At 48.6% G+C, this 25,642-nt stretch overlaps 1 protein-coding gene across 1 annotated transcript; it reads right to left on the bottom strand.

Annotated features, from left to right (window-relative positions):
• Positions 1–574: 574 nt before the first annotated feature.
• Positions 575–2,760, bottom strand: LOC142794306 (uncharacterized). The gene is made up of 2 exons (XM_075885877.1): positions 2,743–2,760; positions 575–1,451 (listed from the first exon to the last, which is right to left on the bottom strand). The coding sequence occupies exons 1-2, from the start codon at positions 2,758–2,760 to the stop codon at positions 663–665; spliced, it is 807 nt and encodes a 268-aa protein (XP_075741992.1). The 3' UTR covers positions 575–662.
• Positions 2,761–25,642: the final 22,882 nt, after the last annotated feature.

Genomic DNA, 25,642 nt, shown 5'->3' with positions numbered 1-25,642 from the left:
AAACGGTTTAAATGATATAGGAACTGGCGTACTTATTCGTATATGTCTATTTCATACTGATGGGGACCGTGAACATGACACGGTCTTTGGCGTCCAAGAATGGACGGGTGAGGATGTGACTTCCACGCGCTACCCGCACAGCCGCATCGCACGTGTTGGGACCCCTGCCGCACCGAAGTGTGTGTGTGGGGGGGGGGGGGGGGGGGAGAATGAGCGAATCGGCGACGCTCTTTCACTCTCCGCTTGTGTGCATGGAGACACCTGTGACTGAGACACGTGCATCCGTGCAGTAACCCTCCATATCGGCTGGAATATCCTTAACTTTTTTTTTTTCTGTGGCTCAGGCAGTGTCTTATGAGCTTTTACGAGATCGTCGATGTCACTTTTACAGTTATACTTAGTTGCAACATAGTTTACGTTGCCAAAACGGATTACTGAGTGAAGTATCATCGGTTCAAACTAGATCTCTGCGTGAGCAGTCGAGTTAGTTTAGTGAGTTGAAAGTGAAAGCGATCATCTTGTTGTTTTATATATCATGTCTCTAGAAATCATGCGTTTTAAAGATTGTTGCACAGGACATCAGGTTCCTTCGGCAGAAGGCAAGAAATAACTAGTATACTCTACTAACCACTGAATTATGAGCTACCATATACGTGTCGAACCTAGCCGTGTCCGTAGCCTCCTCCGTGGTGTCCGTAGTGTCCCTTGTGTCCACCGTAGTGTCCATGGCCGTAGCCCCTGTGGCCGTGTCCGTGTCCATGGTGACCGTACCCGTGGTTAGAGCCACCGTAGTGTCCCCGCTTGTGCCCTCCGTAATGTCCGTGGTGACCGTGCGAGTCATGCCCGTGATGGCCGTGCCTGTGCCCGCCGTAGTGGCCCCTGTTGCCGTGGTGTCCCCAGTGGCCGTGGTTCTCGCCGTGTCCCCCGTACGACCCGTGGCTTCCACCTCCTCGGTCCCAGCCCCACTTGCGCTCGTGGCCGTAGCCGCGATCCTTCCAGTGCTGGCCGTGGTGCTTCCAGTGACCGTGCCTGTTCCCGTGACCCCCGTACGCGCCGTGGTTCGAGTGGCCACTGTGGTGGCTGTCCCCCCAGCCTCCGTAGCCGCGGTGTCCGTGGTGACCGTGGCCCCCGTAGTGACCGCTGTCGTGGCCACCGTAGTGCTTGTTGCCGTGGCCGTGGCTGCCGTGGCCGTAGCCTTGGCTGTCGTGCCCGTATCCGTGGCCGCCGTGATGGCTGCCGTGACCCCCGTAACCACCGTGGTCTCCGTGACCTCCGTAACCCCCGTAGCCGGTCTCGAGTGCGACGAGGTCGTTGCTGAGTTTGCTGTCACTTGCCGCGACTTTCGTTTCCGACGCGGCTACCGTGACTGACTCTCGCAAGCCATCCTTGCTCTCTTTGCACAATACTGATTTCCACGAACAGAGTAGGAGAAACAGTGAAGCCCGTATTACCTGAAAACGAGGAACGTTGTCATTCAGAGAGCGGCATTTAATATCCTGAAAGATCGCTGAATTTTTTTGTTGGATTAGCGCTACCGCCCTTAATTGTTTTGGTGTGTCAGAACGCACTCTCGACATATTGTGCCGTTCGAACTTTAAAATAATAAATAGCGAAGAACACTTGATAACCGGGCGTACGACACTTCCTGGATTCGATTCCAAGCCGGAAAACATGTGATAGAATAAATACTGGCAAAGCCCCTTGTCACTCCTTCGTGGGACTATATGCTATATCAGGTCTTCAGAGAGGAATGGGAGCTTGCGGGACGCCTCAACACCATGCCTCTAGCCTTGTTTCTCTGCACATCGCCTCAAGACCTCAGGTTACCTATACACTCTGCAGGCATCTCGGAAACGTGGTGACACCGTCATGCGTATATGGATGGGTCATCGTTAGAGAGGGTATGTATATAGTAGGGACGCACAACGGAGCAGCAACATTTTGCGTAAGCGTGCATGTGCACTCCTCAACGGGATATATAGTAATGGGAGTTTTAGAATAACATTTGCCCCTCCTATGGAACAATCTAGAAACTTTAGCTGGTCCGCAAATTCAAATGCATGGAGACTACTCATAGCCTCGACAATAGCACTTCGCGGGCCTTGTGGGCCGCGATCGCCGCACGCTATTTCGGATTTTCTGCGGGCTGGCCGCGAACGGCGGCTGCCGTACGATGCATGTGCAGTGGCAGCGACCACACCGCAAGGGCTCGTGGTGCGCTATTCTAAAACTCCCTAATAATAGCCGTACGTAGCGGCTATTATTACTCACTACGCCTACTTACGCAAGGTACGTCCCAGTACACGCCTATGCGACGACAGCATCCTGATGCGTTCCAGCTCACCGCAATTGAATCTGTCATTTTAATGCATACATGTGTCGTCTATTAGGTCGCATATTTTTCTTTTAAACCCGTAAGGTATTCACACTTTACTTAAGGAATGAGGCAACACGAAGCTTGACCCGTTGACTACTGATCCAAGGGTCATTGGATCGGATCCCGACCACGGTGGTCGCATTTTTATGGAAGCGCAACGCCAGAGACCAGTGTCTTTGCGTTTACGTGCACGTTGAAGAATCCCAGCTGGTCGAAATTGCCGGAGCCTCTCATTGTCACTCGTAATGATATCGATATTTTGGGGCGTAAGACCGTAACGTGGCGTTCTAGCAATGCAATGGCTTTCTTTTCTTCGGAGCATATCCTGCACATGCTGTTAAACGTGGAGTTGAGCAAGCACTCACCTTCGGAGAACGGCCCATGACTTTCACGCTGGCCGCGTGTGGGCAAGCTGTGCGACTGGCTAGTTTTCTCGAATTTCGCTTTTATACGACGCCACATCGCGTGGCGCTTACCTTTCCACGGACACCCCACGTGGTTCACGGAGACGTCGTCGGGCTGCGCCTGTCAACGAGAACGTTTGAAACAGCTGGTTGGTCGCGAAAACGAGAAAAGTATAGTCAACTATAAAGAAGAAAAAAAAAAACCCACGAACATTGACGAGGAAGAACAGTGACCGGATCCCTCTTTTCTTTAACGTACAACCCCGCCCCTTTTGTCTCTGTTGTCTGGAAATGAGCATGAACCACAACAGAAAATTGTTCGGAAGGGTTGCCTGACAAATACCGCGCGAGGTTAATTGACAGTTTCCGCAAGCGCCTTTAAGTGTATAGGTAGTGACGCATTCAAGATGAAATGAAAAAAAAAAACTGTTCCAAGCACGCACCAGGATTAGTTTTTTGTTATTGTTGTTGTTTTTGTTCTTGTGAATGAACTCTGAAGGTTTGTAGTTTTGAGCAAACTTGCGAGGCGAAGCTCGTTTTATTCATCGTATTTGCTCGGTCATTGGAGCAAGCTGTAAAAGAGCTGTTCGTGTTTCTCGAACAAAAGCGTGCGCCTTGTTGAACTATTCGAATGCGCCCCTCACACCTCCACTCTTTTCCCTACTTTTTTTTTCTCCAACCGATCTTTTCTTTAACTTTTGTTCGAAGTCTGTGTTCAGCTTCGCCAGCAGACCTGAAAAATTCGCGCTCGCGGTAACCACAAGGTCCAGACACTTCGCTCTGCATTGCGAGTTGTGGTGTCAAGTCGTGTCGTGCGCTTTCGTTCTTTTTATTTTTTCTTCGAGAGCAAGTCGTTACATTATAATTGCGTAACTTGTCACGCCTTTTGGCCACAGCCAAATGTGACCAGAGTTCCTAGACCACACACACACAAAAAAAGGTGACAAGCCAAAAAAAGGGCTTGCTGTGTTGTAGCAGGGAAAGACACATGTCTGTGTAGCTTATTATACGTGATCATGGTATTTGGAATTGTTTTTAAGCGTAGTGCGAAGGCAAATCGCAAGAATGAAGTCAAGCGCGCATGCGAAGCCTATAGCTCTCACGAGCAAAGTTTTGTTGCGAAAAACGGAAAGTTACGTAGCGCTCAGAACTTGTGTACTTAGGGTTGTGGGAATTAAACAACCTGTTATACTATAATTACGAAGAACAGTTGTCACACAACATATTCTTGGTTGACCTTTCAGTGGCTTCATGAAGTGAGACTATACATGCTTGTCTCATACCAGGAGTAACAGGAAGTAATACCAGGAGCAGCCAGGAGTAACAAAGAAGCAAAGTAGATGATACTGCGATGAAAAAGAAATAGAGAAGGTGGGCACTGTAGACAGGAAAGAGAGAAAGGAAAAACGAAATTCCTGATTATTGTTTCATTTCCTTTTCTCAAAGCACCGCATGTGCACTTGTGCGCCTGTATTCTCGTGGAGCTGTGCCTATATTACGATTTATAGAAATGTTCGGGCAATCAGTATGTCGAAAGCAGTAGAAAAGTTGAGTGACTTGGAAGCCTTTGTGAGCTGCCACAGTCGAAATTATTGATAGTTTAGGTATTAATTAAGTTTCACAAACAAACCAACCTGTCGCAAATGACCTTCCCGTGGTGGCGGCTCGATTACGTGCGAGAAACCGTTCGTTGGTAGATATATAGCAACGGCATGAGATCCGTAGCTCATCGAGGTGACGTGAAATCAATTGATCATTTAGATAATCTGTGATTTTACGTTGTGCTTGATTAAAACTACTGATAACGTTGCCAAGCAAGGTGGGGAGGATGGTATACTTATGGCAAACGGAAAATAAATTGGACGAAAAAGCGATTCTTGCCGCAGGGAAAGGACTGACGTATGCAACATTCTCATAACGCGTCCTATCCGGATTTCGTCCGCTCCGGTTCCTCTCCATTTATTATAGTCTACAAACAATGTTTCTTCTTCGTTCTTTGGCTTTCTTATCTGTTGACTTGACTAGGTTGTGGCAAACAAAAAACAAAAAAATAGTAGTGTTGCCAGAATTGTTCGGGGGGTGGGGGGGGGGGGTTAAAAATATTAATATATGCCCGTGCGGGCGTTTGTATATGTGCGTGTATACGTACGTATACGCATGCCAAATTGAAAAATTTCACGGGGTTCGAACATCACCCTCCTCCCCCCCCCCTCTTACCTCCCTTGAATCTGCCAGTGAAAGAAACCAACCTTTTATCCATTCACTTTCTTTCGTTTATATTGTGCTTGTACGTCTACCTCTTGTTCGGTTTGGTTAAGTTTACACGAATGCTAACTTTGGATGAATTTACATAGCTTCGCCAAATGCACCAATCTTTTTTTTTCTCTTTTTTGTTTAATCGTCTTGTAAACTTGCGTAGTCAAAACAAAACGCGAGTATCGAGAAGTTTCGCATCACCCGAAATGGCTGCCGTTCGGTCGAGCGTTCTCGAATAATTTCGTCGGCAGGATACGCCAAGTTGAGGCTGCGTGTCTCAGCAAGCGAGTTTCTGCCGCGCGTGCCGGCACTGCAGCCGTAACGAGCGGCCGCTGACCAAGCTGATTTGCCGCTCGCTGCCATCGCGTCAGGCGACGTCGGCTGCGCGAGGACGCCCATACTGTGGCATCGGTCGCTGCGGAAGTCACGCGCTGCATCCGATGAAGCGAAGCGAGCCTGGCGACGAAAAAAAAGGAGAGAGGTCGGCAAAACGAGGCGCATGTAGCAGCTCTCAAACTTCCGCTCGGGCGCGGGAAGTGACGAGGAAAAGGTGCTGCCACCACCGGAACGCGACACGCATGAGACGCCTAGGAAATCAAGTGTGGCCGGCGATCGCAGGCACCAAAGGGTACACGCGGGTTTCTTTCGCCTGGTGTGTTCGTTGTTACGTGGCAGAGGACACAGACGAAGATTGGAGCATTCCACAGATTTTGTTGTTCCATGAGATGGTGGTTTGCTAGTTTGAATCTATTGGGCTTATCCTCCCGAAGCGACACAATCTATGAGAGACACCGTAGCAGGAGTGTATTGATTGATTTGTAGGGTTTAACGTCCCAAAACCACCATATGATTATGAGAGACACTGTAGTGGAGGGCTCCGGAAATTTCGACCACCTGGGGTTCTTTAACGTGCACCCAAATCTGAGCACACGGGCCTACGACATTTCCGCCTCCATCGGAAATGCAGCCGTCGCAGCCGGGATTTGAACCCGCGACCTGTGGGTCAGCAGCCGAGTACCTTAGCCACTAGACTACCGCGGCGGGGTGTAGCAGGAGTGTAGACAAACTTTTTTTTTTTTTTTCGGCGGTGGCACCTCCTTGACCTTAACGGTACAGGCAACTGGTCATTTCGTGCTATGTATGCCATGGCGAGGAGGAAAAGGAAAGAACTTTGAATCAAAGTACAGCGAGTTGGTGGAGTAGGCCAATAACCCCCCCCCCCCCCCCCGCCTAGGTTACGGCCAGGAGTCCTTGAATCCTGGCTGCTTCCTCGGCCCGCTGGAAGACCCACATCTGATCTTCGAGGGCGGGCTGAGCGCCGTGGCTTCCCAGCGCGCGTGAAGGCTGTCACTAGAGGCCGCGTATCCATTATGGACACTAATCCCTCGGAATTCCCATTACATATGCTCCAAATTGGCTATGGAGTCATAATGCTTGCACTTGTCCCTTTCGTAGATATCGGGATATATAATGTGCGAGAGCGCAGGATTCTAGTGCGTCCCCGTTTGTAACTTCCGCCATTCAACAGACTTTTTTGTTAATTTTGGGTGAGGGGGGGTGAAATAGGCCCCTCTGTAATCTATGTTTTGTAATGTCATTGTATCTGGTCATTCTGTCTTCCTATTCCCACTCGTCCACCGCGCCATCATCACCGGAAGATGCTTGGGTGGTACTTGAGGGGGTGCACGAGCGGCACTTGGGGGGGGGGGGGGATGCACAGGCTTGGTGTGCCATCCCCTGGCTACTCCAATGCTCAATAGTAGATAAATGATAAATTTGATCACCTAGAATTCTTTAACGTGCTGCAGCCGGCATCGAACCAGCGTTCTTTGGGGTCGGCAGCCGAGCACCGTATTCACTATGCCACAGTGGCGAATGTTGTGTGGAATGCCACCACCGTACTTGGCAAGCCTTAAGAATATCTGCGTTTGTCTGCAAGACGTTGCGTATCTGTCATTCAGATACATGATTGAAGTATGCATGCGTCGACTAGCTGTATATTTTCGTTGTATGTGATGTCATAGATAAGAAAAAAGTCGCAGCTTTGCCGCAAAGGCGAAACAATGAACGCGCTAGCAACAAATTGGAAGGTCACCCGCAGAATTACGAGCAGATTGAAACGTGCTCCGCGTTTCTCACGCACAAACGACGCACGAAACGTAGTCACGGGTACAAGTGAACGCGAATAAGCGTCTCAGTTGTTACTTCGCTGTGTCTGAAAAGCGTGCCCTTTTCGCAAACGGAGGCTGTGCAACGATTGCAGTGACCTTTATGTGCCCGGTAACTATACAACAGAATCGTTCCGACGAAACCGAAAGACTAGCCAAGACGTGCGATCCCCCGCACTGCAAGATAATGACGTGCGATCGAGCGTACACCCCCTTATTCTCTACGCGGGCCAAAATACATATATCCGTGTCATATCACACGACATTTCTGTCTCTAATAATTGCAACTATACCCTACTTGTCCACAATGCCGTTTTACAGGTACACAGGAGCTCCGCTCAAAAATGTACCTCAGTCGATATATATATATATATATATATATATACGGCGCATCATGTCGACGCCGACGCCGGCGGCGAAATTCAGCCGAGAGTGTCCATATAGTTGCTATCACAATAAAATATGTATAACATGCGCGTTACGATCACATGGTGTACGATCCTGGTCGAAATTCTCGGCGTGATTGGCTCCCTTCTTCACCTTGCGTGGTGAATCCGTGTCATATCATCAAGAAATTCGATCCACACCAGGCCCGATCGCGATCGAAAACGGCTGTTTGATACCTGTTTTAGAGTACTGTACTGCTACCGCACACATTACGCACTGTCATGTGGCTGTGCGTCATGAAAGCTGGCTCGTGAGCAGATGGGCACACTCACAGAGCTGTCAAAACTGTGCCGTGAAAAGCTTCATCTGAGCACTCATCGACCGGTCGAAGGGGCCCCAAGGTTGGTGCCGGTGTTTTATCAGGCATTTTTGGTCCGGAAGGTTCGACTGACTACATGCCACCTGAGCTACGTTTGTGCTACTAGTGCACGTAATGCCGAACTAACTGTTCATTGAATATACAAAATAAATATATGTTATTCTAATATTATACTGTTTTCTTTCCATCATACGTGCCTATAGAACTAAATGCAAATGCGTTTATTCCCGATAAAAAAAAAAAAGAGAGATGGGAAGTAGAGGGCTGCCCTCAGTTACGGAAGGAGAGCCATCATCGACAGGAATGCCGGAGTGCACGCATACCCCTACCACGTCCGCTAGATGGAAAAGCGCGCGGCCTTGCTCCTACACTCCCTCTGCGATCACAGTTTTTCAGTCATAAGAGCTACGACACTTCCAATGGACCCCATTTGTCAAAATACCAAGTCGCAATTGGCCAAAATCGTGGGGGTCCGTGAGGTTCTTGTATTGGGACACTAGGGGTCTACTAACTGTCGCGTCTTCTGTTGGCCGAAAGACAAACTAATAAACGCTCGCGATGACGCCAGCGCTGTGTGCGGCGTCAGCATCTCGCGAAGAGCACACGCAGAGGTGGCAATGTGTTTTATATTGCTCTCCCAGATGGCGCTACAAGGTTCAAGCCTCCACAGATGAACAGGATTCGGCAGTATTGAGTATCGCGGTTGTATCTAAGTGATAGTTTTGGTTATCAGGATTTTCGTACCGAGATAAATTTTACGACATGGCATGACAAATTCACGAAATACACGAAGTATAATGTTATATATATATATATATATATATATATATATATATATATATATATATATATATATATATATATATATATATATTCATTTGTATCTTAGTAGCGATTGATTGATATGTGCGGTTTAACGTCCCATAACCACTATATGATTATTAGAGACGACGTAGTGGATGGCTCCGGAAATTTTGACCACCTGGGGTTCTTTAACGTGCACCCAAATCTGAGCACACGGGCCTACACCATTTCCGCCTCCATCAGAAATGCAGCCGCCGAAGCCGGGATTCGATCCCGTGACCGGCATCTCAGTAGCAAAATACTTTTACTATGTATGTCGACTATATCGTGATACAGTGCAGGACACGACTATTTCGTTGTTTTTTTTTCTGTTTGTTTGTCGGAAATTAGCCAACGCGTTTCCAAAGAGGAAGGAATATTTTTTTTTCCTACTCTAATCAAAGACCCGCTGCCTGTCGTTGATGGCGGCGAAAGGTTTCCCACGCGCAGAATGACGCACGTGGTGAAGTACCTGCATGCCGCCGCTGATGGCAGAATCATGAAGGCAAACTTTTTTATAATCCGCCGACGAAAGTTTCTCAAGGCAGGTGCTGCACACTTTTTTTTTTGGCAGCAAGTCATTTCGGGAGTTCACGAGTCGTGGGTTGAGGCAAAGCCGACGCTATCTAAATGACAGCCTGCTTGAGAAGCTGCTGCTCATTTAACTTGAAATTGAATAAATGTACATATTTTTTTACAAATAATTATTGGTGTTCAATAGTTATTTAGTGATATGCTTGCCTCACAAGTTTAGTGCGTGGAGCATTCACATGCACCTGATAAATGCCGGAGCATCAGCATATATATATATATATATATATATATATATATATATATATATATATATATATATATATATATATATATATATATATATATATATATATATATATATATATATATATATATATGTGTGTGTGTGTGTGTGTGTGTGTGTCAGTATCCGTATCCCACTTGCTCTATCTCCAGATACTTTTTTTTCTGATGCAAAAGTATCTCCGAAATATCCCGTTGCGTCAAGCACAAATGTATCTCAGTATCAGAACTCCGTCTGCCTTAATTAACGCTGATATTTATCGCCGGTTCACCGGCTCCAGGGACCTAGAAATGGACGGTTCACTTCGCAGACTAACTCGTACATCAACTAGCTGCGTTCTACGTAGAAGCAAGCAAGACTAGCTCCATACACGCTGTTAATTCTGACGCGAGGCTTTGTCGCCACGATCACAGAGATCGATCGAGGAGCTTTCCTACCATGCGGTTTTAATTCTTGGTTGGTTGTCTGCAGACATAGGATTCGTAGCACTGTCTGTCGTTGAAAGAGCTTGGTGCATACTGTTATGCCAGCGAGTCCTCGTGAAACGTCCGTGCCTCTGAAAAAGGCAATCTGGGTCAAGGCCAGCCCGCAGTCCGCCTGGCGCAGAAAAAAAAAATTGAGTTGTCACTTTAAGAGTCTTGTGTCCCACATGTGCCTCTTGATGTAGAAGGAACAAAATTCCGATAGACACGTAGATAGGGATATGTTGTACTATACTTTGTCTGGTGTTCTGTCGGGTGACCGAAGGCACTTGCGTGTGTCGTGTGTTGTCTGTTGTCGAACCGTTCTTAGCAAGTTGCAGAACCATCGACAAGTGCTGAAACCGAAGATGGTCAGAAGAGACGAGTGAAGCTGGTCGACAAGTTGTGGCGACAAGCCAGTGGAGCTGGGATCCGTCGTCAAAATTGGGACGTGTTCCCGGAACAGTCTGGAGCTGTATTCTCCCCATGGCCCTGGAGGCGAACCTGGAGGGACCTGGCGAACGAGCGCACCTGACATCCGAGCCCCGTGGAAGCAGCTCGTCTTTCCGGTGCATTGTCTGGCGGCGGGGGTGCTGTTATGCCAGCGAGTCCTCGTCAAACGTCCGTGCCTCTGAAAAAGGCAATCTGGGTCAAGGCCAGCCCGCAGTCCGCCTGGCGCGATCAACTCGACGGCGTGAACACGCGCGGCGCCCCTCTGGCCCACGTGCATTGAGTCAGCTGCGCACGTGACAGCGAGCCGGCGTCCTCGTGTCTGGTGGTCTGACGCATGGCGCGGCAACCCCATTGGAGGAGTCTGCCCTGACGACCAGCGGCGCTTCTGATTGGACATTTTGGTTGGACCCGGTGTAAATAAAAGAAGCCCTGCGGCGCGTCGCGATCGGCGGTCCTATGAGAGAGGAGTCCCCATGTCGGAGAGCCGACATGTGTGTGAGTCGGCGGTCTTAGGCGAAAAGTTGACCTATGTATTAGAGAGGAGAGCGCGGCTCTTCGAGTCTCTGTCGGCCCCAGTGCCGAAATTGTAACGCCTCTGTATATATGCTGTACATAAACCTTGTTTAACTCACCGTCGTCTCGTCCGCTCGTCTTATCAGCTCTGCGCAGAAGCAGTCGCGAGCTGAGAAACATACGCTACCAAACGGCTGGTGACCTTCCCGGCGGAGTTGAAAGCAGTGGCGCCTTCGGGGCCGTGTTGGCGTCCCCGTCTTTCGCAACAGTGGTGGCTTCGGCGGGATCGGTCCGTCGTTCGCAACAGTGGTGGCAGCGTTCGCAACAGTGGTTGGCAGCTGCGGGATCGGCCGGCGTCAGCGACATCGATGCGGTGAGTGCCTGATGTTTTCCCCTCAGTTCACCAGACTACTCTAGCTCAGGTTGTAGTAGTTTAGAGAAGGGCTGTGTGAAGCATTAGAGTGAGCTTTGATCGTTTCAAGCCAAGTTGAAGTGCTTTGAAACCAAAGTTAATGCGGAGGTGGTAAACACGGGAGTGTGAAAAATTGCTTGCGCGTCTTGCTAGTTGACTTATAGTGGGTACGGCAAGTAAATTGTTAACAGGGGCAAACAGCAAGAGGCTAGTGTGAACGATGGAGAACCTTAAAGTGAAGGAACTCATCGAAATTTGTGAGGAACTCGGCATTACTTTGGGCCGTGCGAAACGAAAGCAAGCGATCCTTGAGATCATGAAGGATGAGGGAGTGTCGGCTGAGGAAGTCGATGAGGCCTGGGTGGATATTAAAGCACGCCGTGAGGAGGCTGAAAGGCGAGAAGTAGAAGCTCGCGAAGAAGCTGAAAGGCGCGAAGCTCGCGAAGAAGCTGAAAGGCGCGAAGCTCGCGAACGTGAAGAAGCTGAAAGGCGCGAAGCTCGCGAAGAAGCTGAAAGGCGCGAAGCTCGCGAACGTGAAGAAGCTGAAAGGCGCGAAGCTCGCGAAGAAGCTGAAAGGCGCGAAGCTCGCGAACGTGAAGAAGCTGAAAGGCGCGAACGTCGCGAGGAGGCCGAGAGACAGGAGTGCCTTGAGATGAAACGACTAGAATTGGCAATCCTACAGTGTTCGCAGGCACCTAGCGTAGCTTCTCCGACGATTCAGGTCAGCGGTTTTAGAATTCGTGACCAACTGCCACCGTTCGTAGTAGGCGAGGACATGGCGAAGTATCTCGTCAAGTTTGAACACGTCTGTGAGCGAAACGCTTTGGAGCGGTCTCTTTGGGCGCGGAACCTGCTAGCTCTTCTTCCCGGCGAAGTGTCCGACGCGATAACTTGCTTGTCGAGGGAAGCGTTTGAGAGCTATGACGAGGTTAAGGAAGTGCTCTTGAGACGTTATAAGTTGTCACCCGAGGCTTTCAGGCAAAGGTTCCGGTATGCTGAAAAGGGGAATGAGTCACACGTTGACTTCGCGTTTCGTCTTAAGGCCGATTTAATTGAATGGCTCAAGGGCGAAGGTGTTTATGACGACCGCGATAAAGTGGTGGAATGCGTGGCATTGGAGCAATTCTACCGCTGCATCGAGGATAATGTCAGACTTTGGCTGCAGGACAGACTTGGGGAAGTACAGTTAAATAAGGCAGCTGAGTTAGCTGAGGAGTATTATACTCGCCGAAAGTTGCATAGCAGGGCAGTGCGCGTTGAAAAGGATGAAAGGAAAGAGGGGTTTTCAAGGAAACCTGATCAACGGAAACCCGTTCCGCACCGTAATTTCAAAAAGGACCCGTCTCTTACGAAGGACAGTGTAGGGGAAGGGCAAACAGAAGCGGAGAAATCGAGTGAGGTTTCTACCACACAGGCATTTGAATCGGAAAACAAACGGAAGCCGCTAATCTGCTACAACTGCAAAAAGGAAGGACACATCGCGAGAAACTGTCAGGAAAAGTTTGCCTTCGCAACAATCCGAGAATCAGAAAAAAACATGCGGTTGTTGGAGCCGTATCTCCAAGAAATTAGGGTGAATGAGAAAACGTGCCGAGCACTTAGAGACTCAGCAGCAACCATGGACGTTGTCCATCCTTCATTGGTGTCTCCGGATGACTTTACAGGAGAATGCGCGTGGATCAGGCAAGTCGCCGAGGAGCAGAGTGTTCGCTTACCAATCGCCACCGTTGTCATTGAAGGCCCGTTCGGTAAGCTTCGCACCGAAGCGGCTGTGTCTGCCGCGCTGAACGATCGTTTTCCTTATCTTTTCTCCAACAACTCGGAGCAGCTCCTCAAAGAGCAGGGCAAATCGTTCTTCCCCGACTTTGCGTGCATGGCCCTCACGCGATCGCAAGCGCGAAAGCTTTCGCGGAAGCTGGACCTGGTTCCATGCGGTGAACTCTCAAGTGACCTTGTCGGCGGGTCGACGGAACCCCAGAAAGGAAAGTTTCCGCATGAGTCATGTGAGGAGTCACGCGAGCGGCCCGTCGCCGGACCGACCAGCGCGGTTTCCGTAGAAAGGGGAGACGACATGGCGCCATTGAGTCAGAGCGAGAGGGCTGCAACGCTCTCGCCTGTAGCGGAAAGTTGGAGCGAGCTGCCGAGAGTTGATCGAGAGACGCTCATTCGAGAGCAGCGTGAGGATCTCTCGATTGAAGCGCTAGTGGAAAGCCAGATTGAAGCGCTAGTGGAAAGCCAAATTGAAGCGCGAGTGGAAAGCTAGAAAAACGCGGCACAAGTGCTGTCGAAGGAGCACTACGAGAAATCGGTGAAGAAGCGCGCTTTTGAAGTTGATAATCAGGTAATGCTGCTGCAGCCGTCCAAAAGGAACAAGCTTGATGTTGATTGGGAAGGGCCCGCCAAAGTATTATCGAAACCTTGCGATACAAATTATGAAGTGAAATTAGGAAGGCGGCCGGACAAAATTTACAACTTGAAAGCAGTCGTAAAGCAGCTGTTGAATGCTTCAGAGGAAGAGGGAGCAGAAGTTTTGAGTACTAGTGAGGTAATCGAAGGGGGATCGAAAGTAATCTGGGAGCAGTTGAACCTAGAGCCTAGCTTAAGTGAAGGAGGACCTGAGAAGGAGGACCTGAGAAAGATTGTTTCCGAGTTTGGGTATGTGTTGTCGGACCGTCCCGGAGACACGACGGTGATCGAACACGATATCGAGCTAAGCGGTGAGGAGTCAATCAGTAGCAAGTCGTATCGTTGTTCCCCTGTGCAACGTCGCAAGTGTGAGCCGCTCTTGGTGCCGCATAGGTATCGTCGCCTAAAAGTGGCCGGTTACTGAGGTGGAGCATGTTGCTCCACAGCGCAACTTTGACGTTCGCTAAAGAAACAAAAAAGGAAAGGTAAACGTTAATGCAGGTGCATTGAGCAGTGCGTTTAGTTAGTACCTTCTCAACCTTTCGGTTTCTGGCTGGCGATTCGGGGCAAAATTTTGACCTCATCACGACCTGGGCTGAGCGCTCTCGTTTAGAGTGATCTCAAGGGGCCAACTTTGTGGTATTCTAATTCGTTACGTTGTTGTACGTGGAAAAAAAAATTGAGTTGTCACTTTAAGAGTCTTGTGTCCCACATGTGCCTCTTGATGTAGAGGGAACAAAATTCCGATAGACACGTAGATAGGGATATGTTGTACTATACTTTGTCTGGTGTTCTGTCGGGTGACCGAAGGCACTTGCGTGTGTCGTGTGTTGTCTGTTGTCGAACCGTTCTTAGCAAGTTGCAGAACCATCGACAAGTGCTGAAACCGAAGATGGTCAGAAGAGACGAGTGAAGCTGGTCGACAAGTTGTGGCGACAAGCCAGTGGAGCTGGGATCCGTCGTCAAAATTGGGACGTGTTCCCAGAACAGTCTGGAGCTGTATTCTCCCCATGGCCCTGGAGGCGAACCTGGAGGGACCTGGCGAACGAGCGCACCTGACATCCGAGCCCCGTGGAAGCAGCTCGTCTTTCCGGTGCATTGTCTGGCGGCGGGGGTGCTGTTATGCCAGCGAGTCCTCGTCAAACGTCCGTGCCTCTGAAAAAGGCAATCTGGGTCAAGGCCAGCCCGCAGTCCGCCTGGCGCGATCAACTCGACGGCGTGAACACGCGCGGCGCCCCTCTGGCCCACGTGCATTGAGTCAGCTGCGCACGTGACAGCGAGCCGGCGTCCTCGTGTCTGGTGGTCTGACGCATGGCGCGGCAACCCCATTGGAGGAGTCTGCCCTGACGACCAGCGGCGCTTCTGATTGGACATTTTGGTTGGACCCGGTGTAAATAAAAGAAGCCCTGCGGCGCGTCGCGATCGGCGGTCCTATGAGAGAGGAGTCCCCATGTCGGAGAGCCGACATGTGTGTGAGTCGGCGGTCTTAGGCGAAAAGTTGACCTATGTATTAGAGAGGAGAGCTCTGCTCTTCGAGTCTCTGTCGGCCCCAGTGCCGAAATTGTAACGCCTCTGTATATATGCTGTACATAAACCTTGTTTAACTCACCGTCGTCTCGTCCGCTCGTCTTATCAGCTCTGCGCAGAAGCAGTCGCGAGCTGAGAAACATACGCTACCAAACGGCTGGTGACCTTCCCGGCGGAGTTGAAAGCAGTGGCGCCTTCGGGGCCGTGTTGGCGTCCCCGTCTTTCGCAACAGTGGTGGCTTCGGCGGGATCGGTCCGTCGTTCGCAACAGTGGTGGCAGCGTTCGCAACAATACGCGTTGCGAATCTACATCGGCTGCAACATTGGGAGCCGACTCTGCTCGCCTTGAGCTGCAAGCCACCGAAAGACGACCGCTGTATGCACTGTTGCTCCCCGTGCGTTCTCGGGGGCGTTTAACTAAGGATGGAGGCGAGAAGGGCGCCGGAGAGGACAACGTGCGGGAAAAACAGAATAAAAACCACCGTAAAGCGTACAAGAACTGCACACCGAATGTTTCTCACGTGGTTTGTGGGAACTGTGTAGTTTTCGGTGACGAATACTCAGCCGCCAGACTTACTTGCAGAGAAGCGCGCTTTTCTGCAAGCTGACTAAGATTGCAGGTTGAGCTCGCTGACCAGTCACAATGGCACAGCGCACCTAACACATCCATAGTGAGACATCCTTAACTAAAACCAGCGCGTAATGCAGCCAAGAAAATTGTAGGGGACGTCTGTCGTACTGTTTTAAGTGCATCGTAATAATTGTGATATAGATCTGACGAAAGTAACGTGAACGAAAAGACAACGGAAATAACTACTATCGTAAAGTCGCAGATTCAGTGTCAGCCGGTGGCAACTTATCTTCTCGTCAGCTTTACTTTCTTGACATCTCTGTCACAACTGCTGGAATATACTCAAAGCAGTACAAAAAACGTTTTCTATGCTTTCTTTGGCTTCATTACCTTCTTGTTTTCATTGATGTTGTGCAAAATAAGGAAACGATCATTCATAGTTTTCTTTCGCCCTTGCACCAGGGCCCGATGGCTCCTGGCTGACGCTTAGGCATAGAATCCGCACCACCGAGGCCACCGGACGATGATGACCATTATAATGATGGCCTATTCGTATGGCTCTTACCTACTCTGGGGGATTGGCCAAGAAGTCGGTTGGTCGGTCGGTTGGTCGGTTCCTTTACCTGGCGCAACCCACCACGGGGGACTATCACAGTAGTTTCATTTTGCTCCTTCTCCTTCACTCATTCACAGTGAGACAGAGGCTTATATAATGCTGTCGTCAGTATTCTGGTTAAGTGTCACGAATTATGCTGTTTAGTGGATACAAGGTAAGACTGCACATTTTTTGGACGTCGAAAACATGAACCCTCGGATAGAGCCACGTGATGACGCCAGAAGGCGCGCATACACGGTGTGTCACCGTCTTCCGCTGGCGCGCAGCGTCCCAAGCGATCCCTCGTCGCGTGTTATGCACTTTCTGGACCGAGCAGCACACGTGAAACGTAGCTGGTGTGCTGCGCGCCACCATTCTCGAATCCCGTATTTTGTGTTTGCAGCGCACGCGTCAGTCGAACACCACAACTAAGAAAGTTTGCTCGCCGCGGTGGTCATGGCGTTCGATTGTTGATCTCCAGGTCGCGGCGTCTAGTACCGGCTCCATTTAAATGAAGGTGAAATTCTTAGAGGTCGGTGTGCTTAGATTTAGGTGTACTGTCAGCGTCAAATGAAACCCGAACAGCGGCAAGGCTTCGCGATGGTATAGTGCGTGCCGTCCACTTATCACTACGAACAGGCACGCATATATGCGCAAAGCTTCTGAACAGGATGCGTGCGCGCCTGTCAATGGTGATAACTGGACGGCACGCACTACACTATCGCAAAGGCTTGCCGCTGTTACGGTTATATTTGACGCTGATAGTACGTAAGAACACCAGACGGACAAAATTTCCAGCCCTCCATGACGGCATCCCACATAACCGTATCGCAGTTCTGAGACGCAAAACTACAACAACTACACTAGCAAAACTGCCAAGCTACGTAGGGTACAGGGCGCCGCAACAAGAAATCTCAATATTTCAAGCATGTACGGAGAGCGCAAATTACGTGTCAAGTTAGCCTGTAGATGTGGCTTCTTGGAAGCAATTCTCGACTTGAGGTGAAGCCACACTTGCCTAATGCAAATGCGCGCGAACGCGTTTCGCATTGCAGTGAAGTCGCACTGTGCTTCTGCAGTGAGCGGGTTAAACATAGTCGCGTCGTAAACATAATTCGTAAACACTACACCATCAATTCTAACCGCTAAACCAATGACGCTTTCCTTTTTTCTCTTTTATGTATTTGCCTCATTCTACCGTCGCTGCCGACTAATTTACACGTAAGCCTTCAACAGACTGATTTTTGCAAAGTGACAAAGGAACTTGGCACTTGGCCCCCCTGTTAGAACTAGCACAACTCTACCACGTCACCATTGAGGAAACCATTACCGTGATCAAGAGAATCATCACGTCCTTATAGTGGTTCTATTCCTGACCAGCTGAGTTTTCATGATGTCCCTAGTGGTGTAGCCAGAACAGCACTGCAGAAGTTTGGGGGGCTTCGTGCACCATTCCTCCGTACTGATTATTATTAACGCGGTAGCGTCGAAGAGCTTGTTTCGCAGAAATGCTGGCGTCGGTGTCGGCGTCGTTGGTTGTGAGCAAAAAATCATCTTATGCATGACCGAAAACTTGAGGAATGTAAATAAAATGCAGAATAAAAAAATCCTGGGTCAGAGTGAGGAACGAACCCAGGTCGTTTTGGGTCCGATTAGAGATCAAACACGGGTATTTTGCGTAGCCAGCGGATGTTCTACCACACGGCCACGGTAATTTTGTTTTAACGCGGTATTTATTAGAATGCGTAAAATAGTACACAATATCGCACAGAGTTGCACTGTTGCAATCCTATAACGACAATAGGCGTACAAACACTGCTTTAAAAAAAAGCTCAAAGGCTGAAGTCTTATAGTCTACGGATAGTTCGTCATCACGTGCTGCACAAGCAAATTGGATGGGATGCCAGTCCGGTCGAAAGTAAAGTTCTTCAAAAACATCCTCGTGAATAGCCATTCGGATGAAATGTGTGCATGAAGAGGTGATCAGCTGTGCGTTGCGGTCCTGCATACGCGCCTTCCACAGACTGTGCATACCGATAACGAAAAACGTATCGTATGGTACCTTATCAAGAGATGTTGGCGTAAGATAACGAAAGGTGTACGAATCATTAAGAATTTATCCTGCAGAATTCGTTTGAGGACGTAGCATATGCCCGTGTTTTCGTGGGATGCAAAGACACGGCCACGGTAATATGCTTGTGAATACAGTCAAAATAACTCTTTCTGCTTGGAAATGCAGTGACAGTAACACATGCTTTGCTAACACACGCGTCCTGTGTGCATGCTTCACAATACAGCATGAAATATCGCAGTACAAGCGCCCATTGACATCGGGCGTCGCAGCATGCGATTATCATAACGACTTCTTGGTTTAAAGCCAGTAACCCACCACAAAATGCGCACACGCTACTGCGCATGTTCCCTTAAAGGGCCCGTAAACCACCTCCGTTATTTTTTAAACATTTCAAGTAAACGCGCGCATCGTGTGCAGAATGCCGTCGCGATCAACGATTCTATACGTGGCAGCGAGGAGCCGCCGGCATGCCACAAACTCCGGAAAATAATCCCTCCTCCTATCCGGGCCTTTGGGGCCTCCACGTGACGCGCCGTGCCACGTCTCTGACGCGCCGAGCCAAATGTGATGTGATTGGTCAAGCAAGGGCCTACGACTTCCGGTCAGTCTGCAAGCAGCTGTTCGCGCTGCTTGTCGTTGTTCGTCGTGTTGCCCGCGCGCGTGCAACACGTGCCGGGAACGACGCGTCCCCGCATGGGTCCATCGCATTGGCGATCCTTTGAAAGCGCGCGCGCAAAGCAAGGTTCATACCGGCACGATTGCATCAGCCACGGTTCGCCAACGAACACGCAGCTACAACGCAGCTGACGGAGTCGCGGTAACCGGAAGTAGACGGTGTTTCAAGCAGCGCGTCAGCGATGACGTATGCCACGTTAGATTGGGCGGGGCACGGGAGGGGCGCTTGGCGAGAGGGCAAAGCGGCTTAGGAGAGGATACCAGCGCAGCGAAGCGCAGGGACGAGAGAAAAGCGTGGTCATCATGGTTTCAATAATCAAACGCGTCTAACTCTGCTATTACTGCACCGTTTGGAAGAATTCTCGCGGATCCGTGTTCGTCGTACACTCGTGCACAATTTCCCCACCCCAACTCAATTTCGACCTCTGGGTGGTTACGGGCTTTTTACGGCCACGTAGTGAGTGCACAGCAAGTTCTAAAAGGTTTCATGCACTAAGTGTTTGAAGTACGCACTAGGAACAGAATATCGTTATCGCGTTCAACTTTTCTTTCAGGAGGGGGAGGGTAGCACTTGCGGAAGGTTCTGACTAGATTTTAGAAAAAAAAACACTTATTTTCTTTATTTCATTTCAGTTAAACCGCCCTACCATCACAATTTCTTGGAAAGGAGGGGAGGGGGGGTAGGCCTGAACCCCCAATCCTGGCTACGAACCTGGTGCGTATACACGCAAACACACGCTCGAACATACATAAAGGCCGAGTCCGACCACTCCCACATCCTGCCTAAAGAAATTTCAGGCTACACCCCCACCAGCCCATTAGAATACACAGCGCCCCTCCATGTTCCCTCGCCACGTGTTGGTGTAGATTAAACGCTGTACATTCTAACGGATGCGTTCAGACGAACTCGCCTCAGCAACCTCTTAAGTCTTCCGACTGCCGCGTTCTCTGTCGCACTTTCTGTTGCCCCGTAGACGCTTTTCGCAAATGCTTGGTTTGAACGCCTCATGCATTCACGACACGTAACCGCTCCAGTGCTCGGTACACTCGTATCAGTGACATGAAACTTATACGCGGATGCCAGCTCCCTTAACGTGGCCCGCGACCATCATTGTCCCGAGGTACAAGCACGCACTTCTCAGTGGTGAACTACTTCCGATTACTGGCCCCACTTTATAGGAGGTTCGCGCCATTGATGCCACTCTCCGCCTTCAACCAGCGGATTTCTACAATGCCCCGCCGCCGCGCCTACCGATTCTACGCAAGTGTGCCCCTGGCTTGAACGTGGCATTTCAACGCGCAAGAGCTCGTGTCGCAGAAGAGCTGGTGTCGCAGAAAACCCGCCGCCGGCGTCGGCCCCGTTGGTTGTGAGTGAAAAATAGTCTGTGCGTCTGTGATCAAAAAATCAAGTAACCGAGATAGCCGCGGGAGGCCGCTACTTGTCCGCGCGCAATCACACTGACAAAGCCGCGCATTCGAAGAAAAAAAAAGTGTTCAAGGTCACGACGCACGGTAGTTTCTTTGCCCTGCCACCCCTCCTCCCCGCTTAGCTTCCAGCGCTTTTGTCGGGACGAGAGAAGAGATAATGCACATGCAGCATGCGACAAACCTTTGTGACGGATTTTTAAAATTTTTGCGGCGTTGAATTCGTGACGCAATAAGCTCTTGTGAATTCATTCCATGGTTACTTGAAAAAAGTGTTTCAGGGTCCATTTAACACATTTTGTTCGACAGGTGTCACGACGGAAACGAGCCCATTCGGCAGTAATAGCGTACGCTGGTCCAATCTACTGTGTGCGTGCGTATGTAACAAAACATATGAACAAGCATGCACTTAGCGGTTGAAGGGTGCACTAGGGGCCGGATTTCGCTAAGGCGTTCAAGGTGAAGCTTAAGGGTCCCCCAACTTTCCCTGTCTTTCACTCCCTTCACTTTTCATTGAACGTTGTGTGGATCCCTGCTAGCACAAGAATGTCGGAAAACGAAAGGGCTGCCGCACTTCGCGCCGGCCTCCTGAAAAACATCCATGCTACAAGCCACTCTCTCTCTCAAACCTAATTATCATACCACACCCACCCCATCACCAATCTCTTTTCCAATTTTTCATGCATATATAACACCACCCACCCTCTCCCCAAAAAGATGCCCAGCTACGCCCCTCCTATAATAATCGCACATTGGATTCTACCTCCTTCACATTCATAGAATCATACATTCCTACCTAGCCACCATGACATCCTCTTTCTTCTGCCAGGCCCAAAGACATACGCCACTCACCTCAATGAGGCTTCACTCAATGATGAGCCTCAGCCACGATGCCAATTTCTAACTTGCCATGGACATCCCCATTCCTCACGTACTCTTCTTGACTGCCCCTCACGCTATGCGCCAGCCTCATCTCCATCGCTGATCCGCACTTCCGCGGTGTAGCTGTCTCACATTGCTACCCTTTCAACACAACAGTTCCTGGTAGGCTTCATAAGCGAAGAGCTCTAAGGTCAAACCAGCTTATGCAGTCAGAAACTGCAAGTCTCCTCAGATGCAGAAGCATAAAAAATTCTTGAGGTAACCACGTAAGAAGAGGGAGAGAGGAAGCAAGCCAGCGCTTTCAGAAGCTCGGCACGTTTTTACAACCTGAATTTATGGTTGCTGGGTTGCTAGGCTATAATGTGCTATATTCATCAACATTGAGTCAAACAAAGAAACGAGCACTCAAAATTATCTGTCTTCATTATTCACTCACGGTGAATTATTCGCGCTCACCCCAATGAAGTTCCGTAACTTTGCATGCCTCTGAAAAAAAAGATGGTTCTTGGTAGCAGTTACTATGGCTGGCAGCAGGGGTGTAGCCCAAAATTTTTTTCAGCTAGACCATTGATGCTTCCCTTTTTTCTTTTCTTTCTTAGCCTCATTCTACCGTCTCTGCAAACTAACCAACACGTAAGCCTTCAACAGAAAGACCTTTGCAAAGCGACAAAGGAACTTGGCCTCCCTGTTAGCCCTAGCACAACTCTTCCAAGCCACCAGTGAGGGAATCATTACCGTGATCAAGATTGATGGTTGATATGTGGGGTTTAACGTCCCAAAACCATCATCAAGCCCTTAATGTGGTTCTAATCCTGACGAGCTGAGTTGTCATGTGTTATAGCCCTATCAGTATTATTACGTCATGGCTATGATCACGTTGGATCTTTACTTTATGATATCTTCACCTTGGCTAAACTTTTAATGATGTCCCAACAATACCGTGAAAATTGCACGACTGCTGATGCACCAATGTTCTTCACAAACACTATACAGAAGCTTGGCAGATGATGTGACATCATGGAGGTAGTGTATAGGCATCATGTGGACCCCCAGCATTATGCGTCATTTCTGACGAGAGACAATCTACCTTTTCTTTCTTGTTTCATTTCGATGTATCAGGCACAAAATTTTTACAAAACTTGTCATGATGGTCCCAGACATACTTCACAAGTTTTATGCAAAGCCCACTCAATACGTACATCAGCATTGAAGTCGTGACTTTTATGCAGTTCCAAAATCTCATCACACGTATGGTTTTTAATGGGAATGCCAGATCAGTATTATAGCAGCTTAGGTTTGCACTGTATATTGGCATACTGCATATTACTGTTAAAATAATCCCGCCTGGAAAAACTGCTTCACTGTGAAAGATCAATTTTTAGTCTCATGTGCCAAAACTAGAATCTAATTATGAGGCACCTTCACAAGCAGCATGGTGCTTAAATCATATGTTGTATACAGCTAAGAATTAATGTGATTGTGTGGGAAGGTGCAAAGCACTGCAGAGTAGATGAGCTCCAGTGATGCTTTGCCAATGACAGATACAAGACATTATATCAGTACTGACAAACATTTATTACACAAAAAGCTAGGAACGACACTTGAGACATGATTTGAGACGTAACATTTGGTTGGGGCCCAGACTGTTGCCGACCCAACGTAGCTGAACACAAGATTTTGTAAACTTTTTCTCAACACTTCCACTGATCAATGAAGCATAAAAGAAACACAATGAAGAAAATAATTTATAATGAGAAGTTTCACAATTTTTTTTTCACACATGGATGGCGTAAGAAAAAAGAATCTACATGCACAGCTGAATGTTGGACGTTGGCCTTTTATGAACACAAGTTATGAACTTCACGATAAAGCCGATATATTATCAAACAGAGGTGAACTATAAAAATTGCATTTAACATTTTTCACACAATTCATAAGGTACAGTAACCAAATTCGCGACAATGGGGCCCTCCCACGGAAACTCACAGCAATAGCTCATCTAGCACACGTGAAAAGTAACACATGCACCCATACAAAGATATACAAAAGACGGCAAATGGGACAGGCAGGCAAACAACCAACAAAAGGGAAGTCAAAACGAGAGCCGGTGAACATATGTACAAATGGTTCTCAATTCCAATGCCTTAACACAATAGTAAAAAGAAAAATGACGGTACAAAAAACACATATATCTGATAAAACAAGCACTTCGAAAAATAAATGTCAACTATGAATTTACAATGGATGGAAAAGATGGCGAATAAGAGGGGGCACGGAAAAAAAAGCTTAGACAGAAGACCCAAGCAACAACACGAGCGGAGAGAAGAGCAGATGTAGACTTAAGACGAATTCCACTGGTCAATAGGAGAAGCTGTTCTTCTTTCTGCTCTGCAGCCGACAAAAGATGTTATAATTACATAGGACGAATCAGAGATGGTTTGAAATTTTGCCAAGTTGTTTACAATGAGCACTGCAAAAGATCCCTTGCTGTTGCGCCAACAACGGGGCAGTACCTGGAAGTTTCGCAGAGTGACGCGCCGCTGCACACATCCTCGGCAACCATCGATTGGCGACAGCCATGCGTTTTCACCGTCCGATATGGGTCTGCTAGTTACGAGCTTAACAAAGTGGCTCCTCCAATATGAGAGGTGGAATTCGTCGTAACAAACACTTGGCATGGCGGCTACAGCTCTCTCATTAACCTGGCATTGAATTAAAACAGGGTGGTCCTAGAGACTCACGGAAAGAGAGGGGAAAAAAAAAGAATGCGTATACAAATCTTTTTTTTTTTTTTTTTTTAAGGACGTTGCCCTCGACCCTCTCGTATAAAAAACTCCCACTTTCTCGCCACCTCAACTTAGATGCTGCAAATGTTTCCTATGTGTGGTAATAATGAACAATGCACAGAGGAATCCGGCGTTTCGCCGACCTAACACCAACCGACGACGACACTAGCTTCGGCAAGCAGTGGCCGTGTGTTGTGTGGCAGCGGTTGACATGAGATATAAATTAGGATGGGTGTACACATCTGTGACATGAGTGAATGTTGTGAATGTTATACCCACCTGGTTATAACTCTCTCTCTCTCTCACATCTACACATTCACACATGCATAAAGGAAACAAACTTTCACTCAATAAAATAAAATAAAATGCATGCCAAAGGATAAAGCTTATGCAAGCGCTTAATGCCGCAAGTGGAAATAATGAACCTCGGAACACAAGACTGCACAAACTGTTGCTGGGCCACTGCAACTACGAAAACTCGGGAAGATGAAAACGAAAAAAAAAAAAAAAAAGAAAATCTTTCGAAGTAAGCACGAATATGACACACTAATAAGAACACAATGCTGTTTTCCTCCGATCAAGTTTTAACACTCTACAAAAGTAGCCACTGCTGCCTCTAGATTTGCATTGAGGTAAAAAATCTCAGCTTCGAGGCAAGGGCAAACGAGAAGAACAAACAAAAGAAGAGCGGAAAGAAATGCATTACCCGTAAAATTCACAGGCTCTCTCACAGCGGCCATCCCCACCAAATGGAGGTGTCCAGACAGTGTCTAATGTCGTTCAGATGGGTGTGTCCGCGTGTGACTGTTGTGTTCATGTTGGTGGCACGTGTTTGTGACAATGAATGCAAATGCGTCAAGAAATGGAGCTCAATGCCAGATGAATGCTACCTCACAGAGATGAGCATCTGCCGAGATTCGTACATGGGGAGAAAGATTAAAAGAAAATGAGGGGAGGACTAGGTTTAACAACAGCCACATGTGTACCTGAAATGAATTTGGAAAAAAAAAAAGAGAAAAGGATGTATATGACGTCATAAATATAACGGCGGATGGCACACGCACACCACTACAAAGATAGCTCCTCACGAAGGCATTTCGATCGTGAAGTTTTCTAAGAGAAGAATGAACACACACTGACCTCTAATATCCTTGGAAGAGGTTAAAGTATGAACTATGCACAGTGCGAACCATGAATATGTCACGGGAGGAAGGGGCACAGAGGAACAACGC

The sequence above is a fragment of the Rhipicephalus microplus genome, chromosome 2 (assembly GCF_043290135.1).
Source record: "Rhipicephalus microplus isolate Deutch F79 chromosome 2, USDA_Rmic, whole genome shotgun sequence".
Lineage (NCBI taxonomy): Eukaryota > Metazoa > Arthropoda > Arachnida > Ixodida > Ixodidae > Rhipicephalus > Rhipicephalus microplus.
The sequence above is the reverse complement of the archived record's forward strand: the minus strand, read 5'-3'. Positions and strand labels throughout refer to the sequence as shown.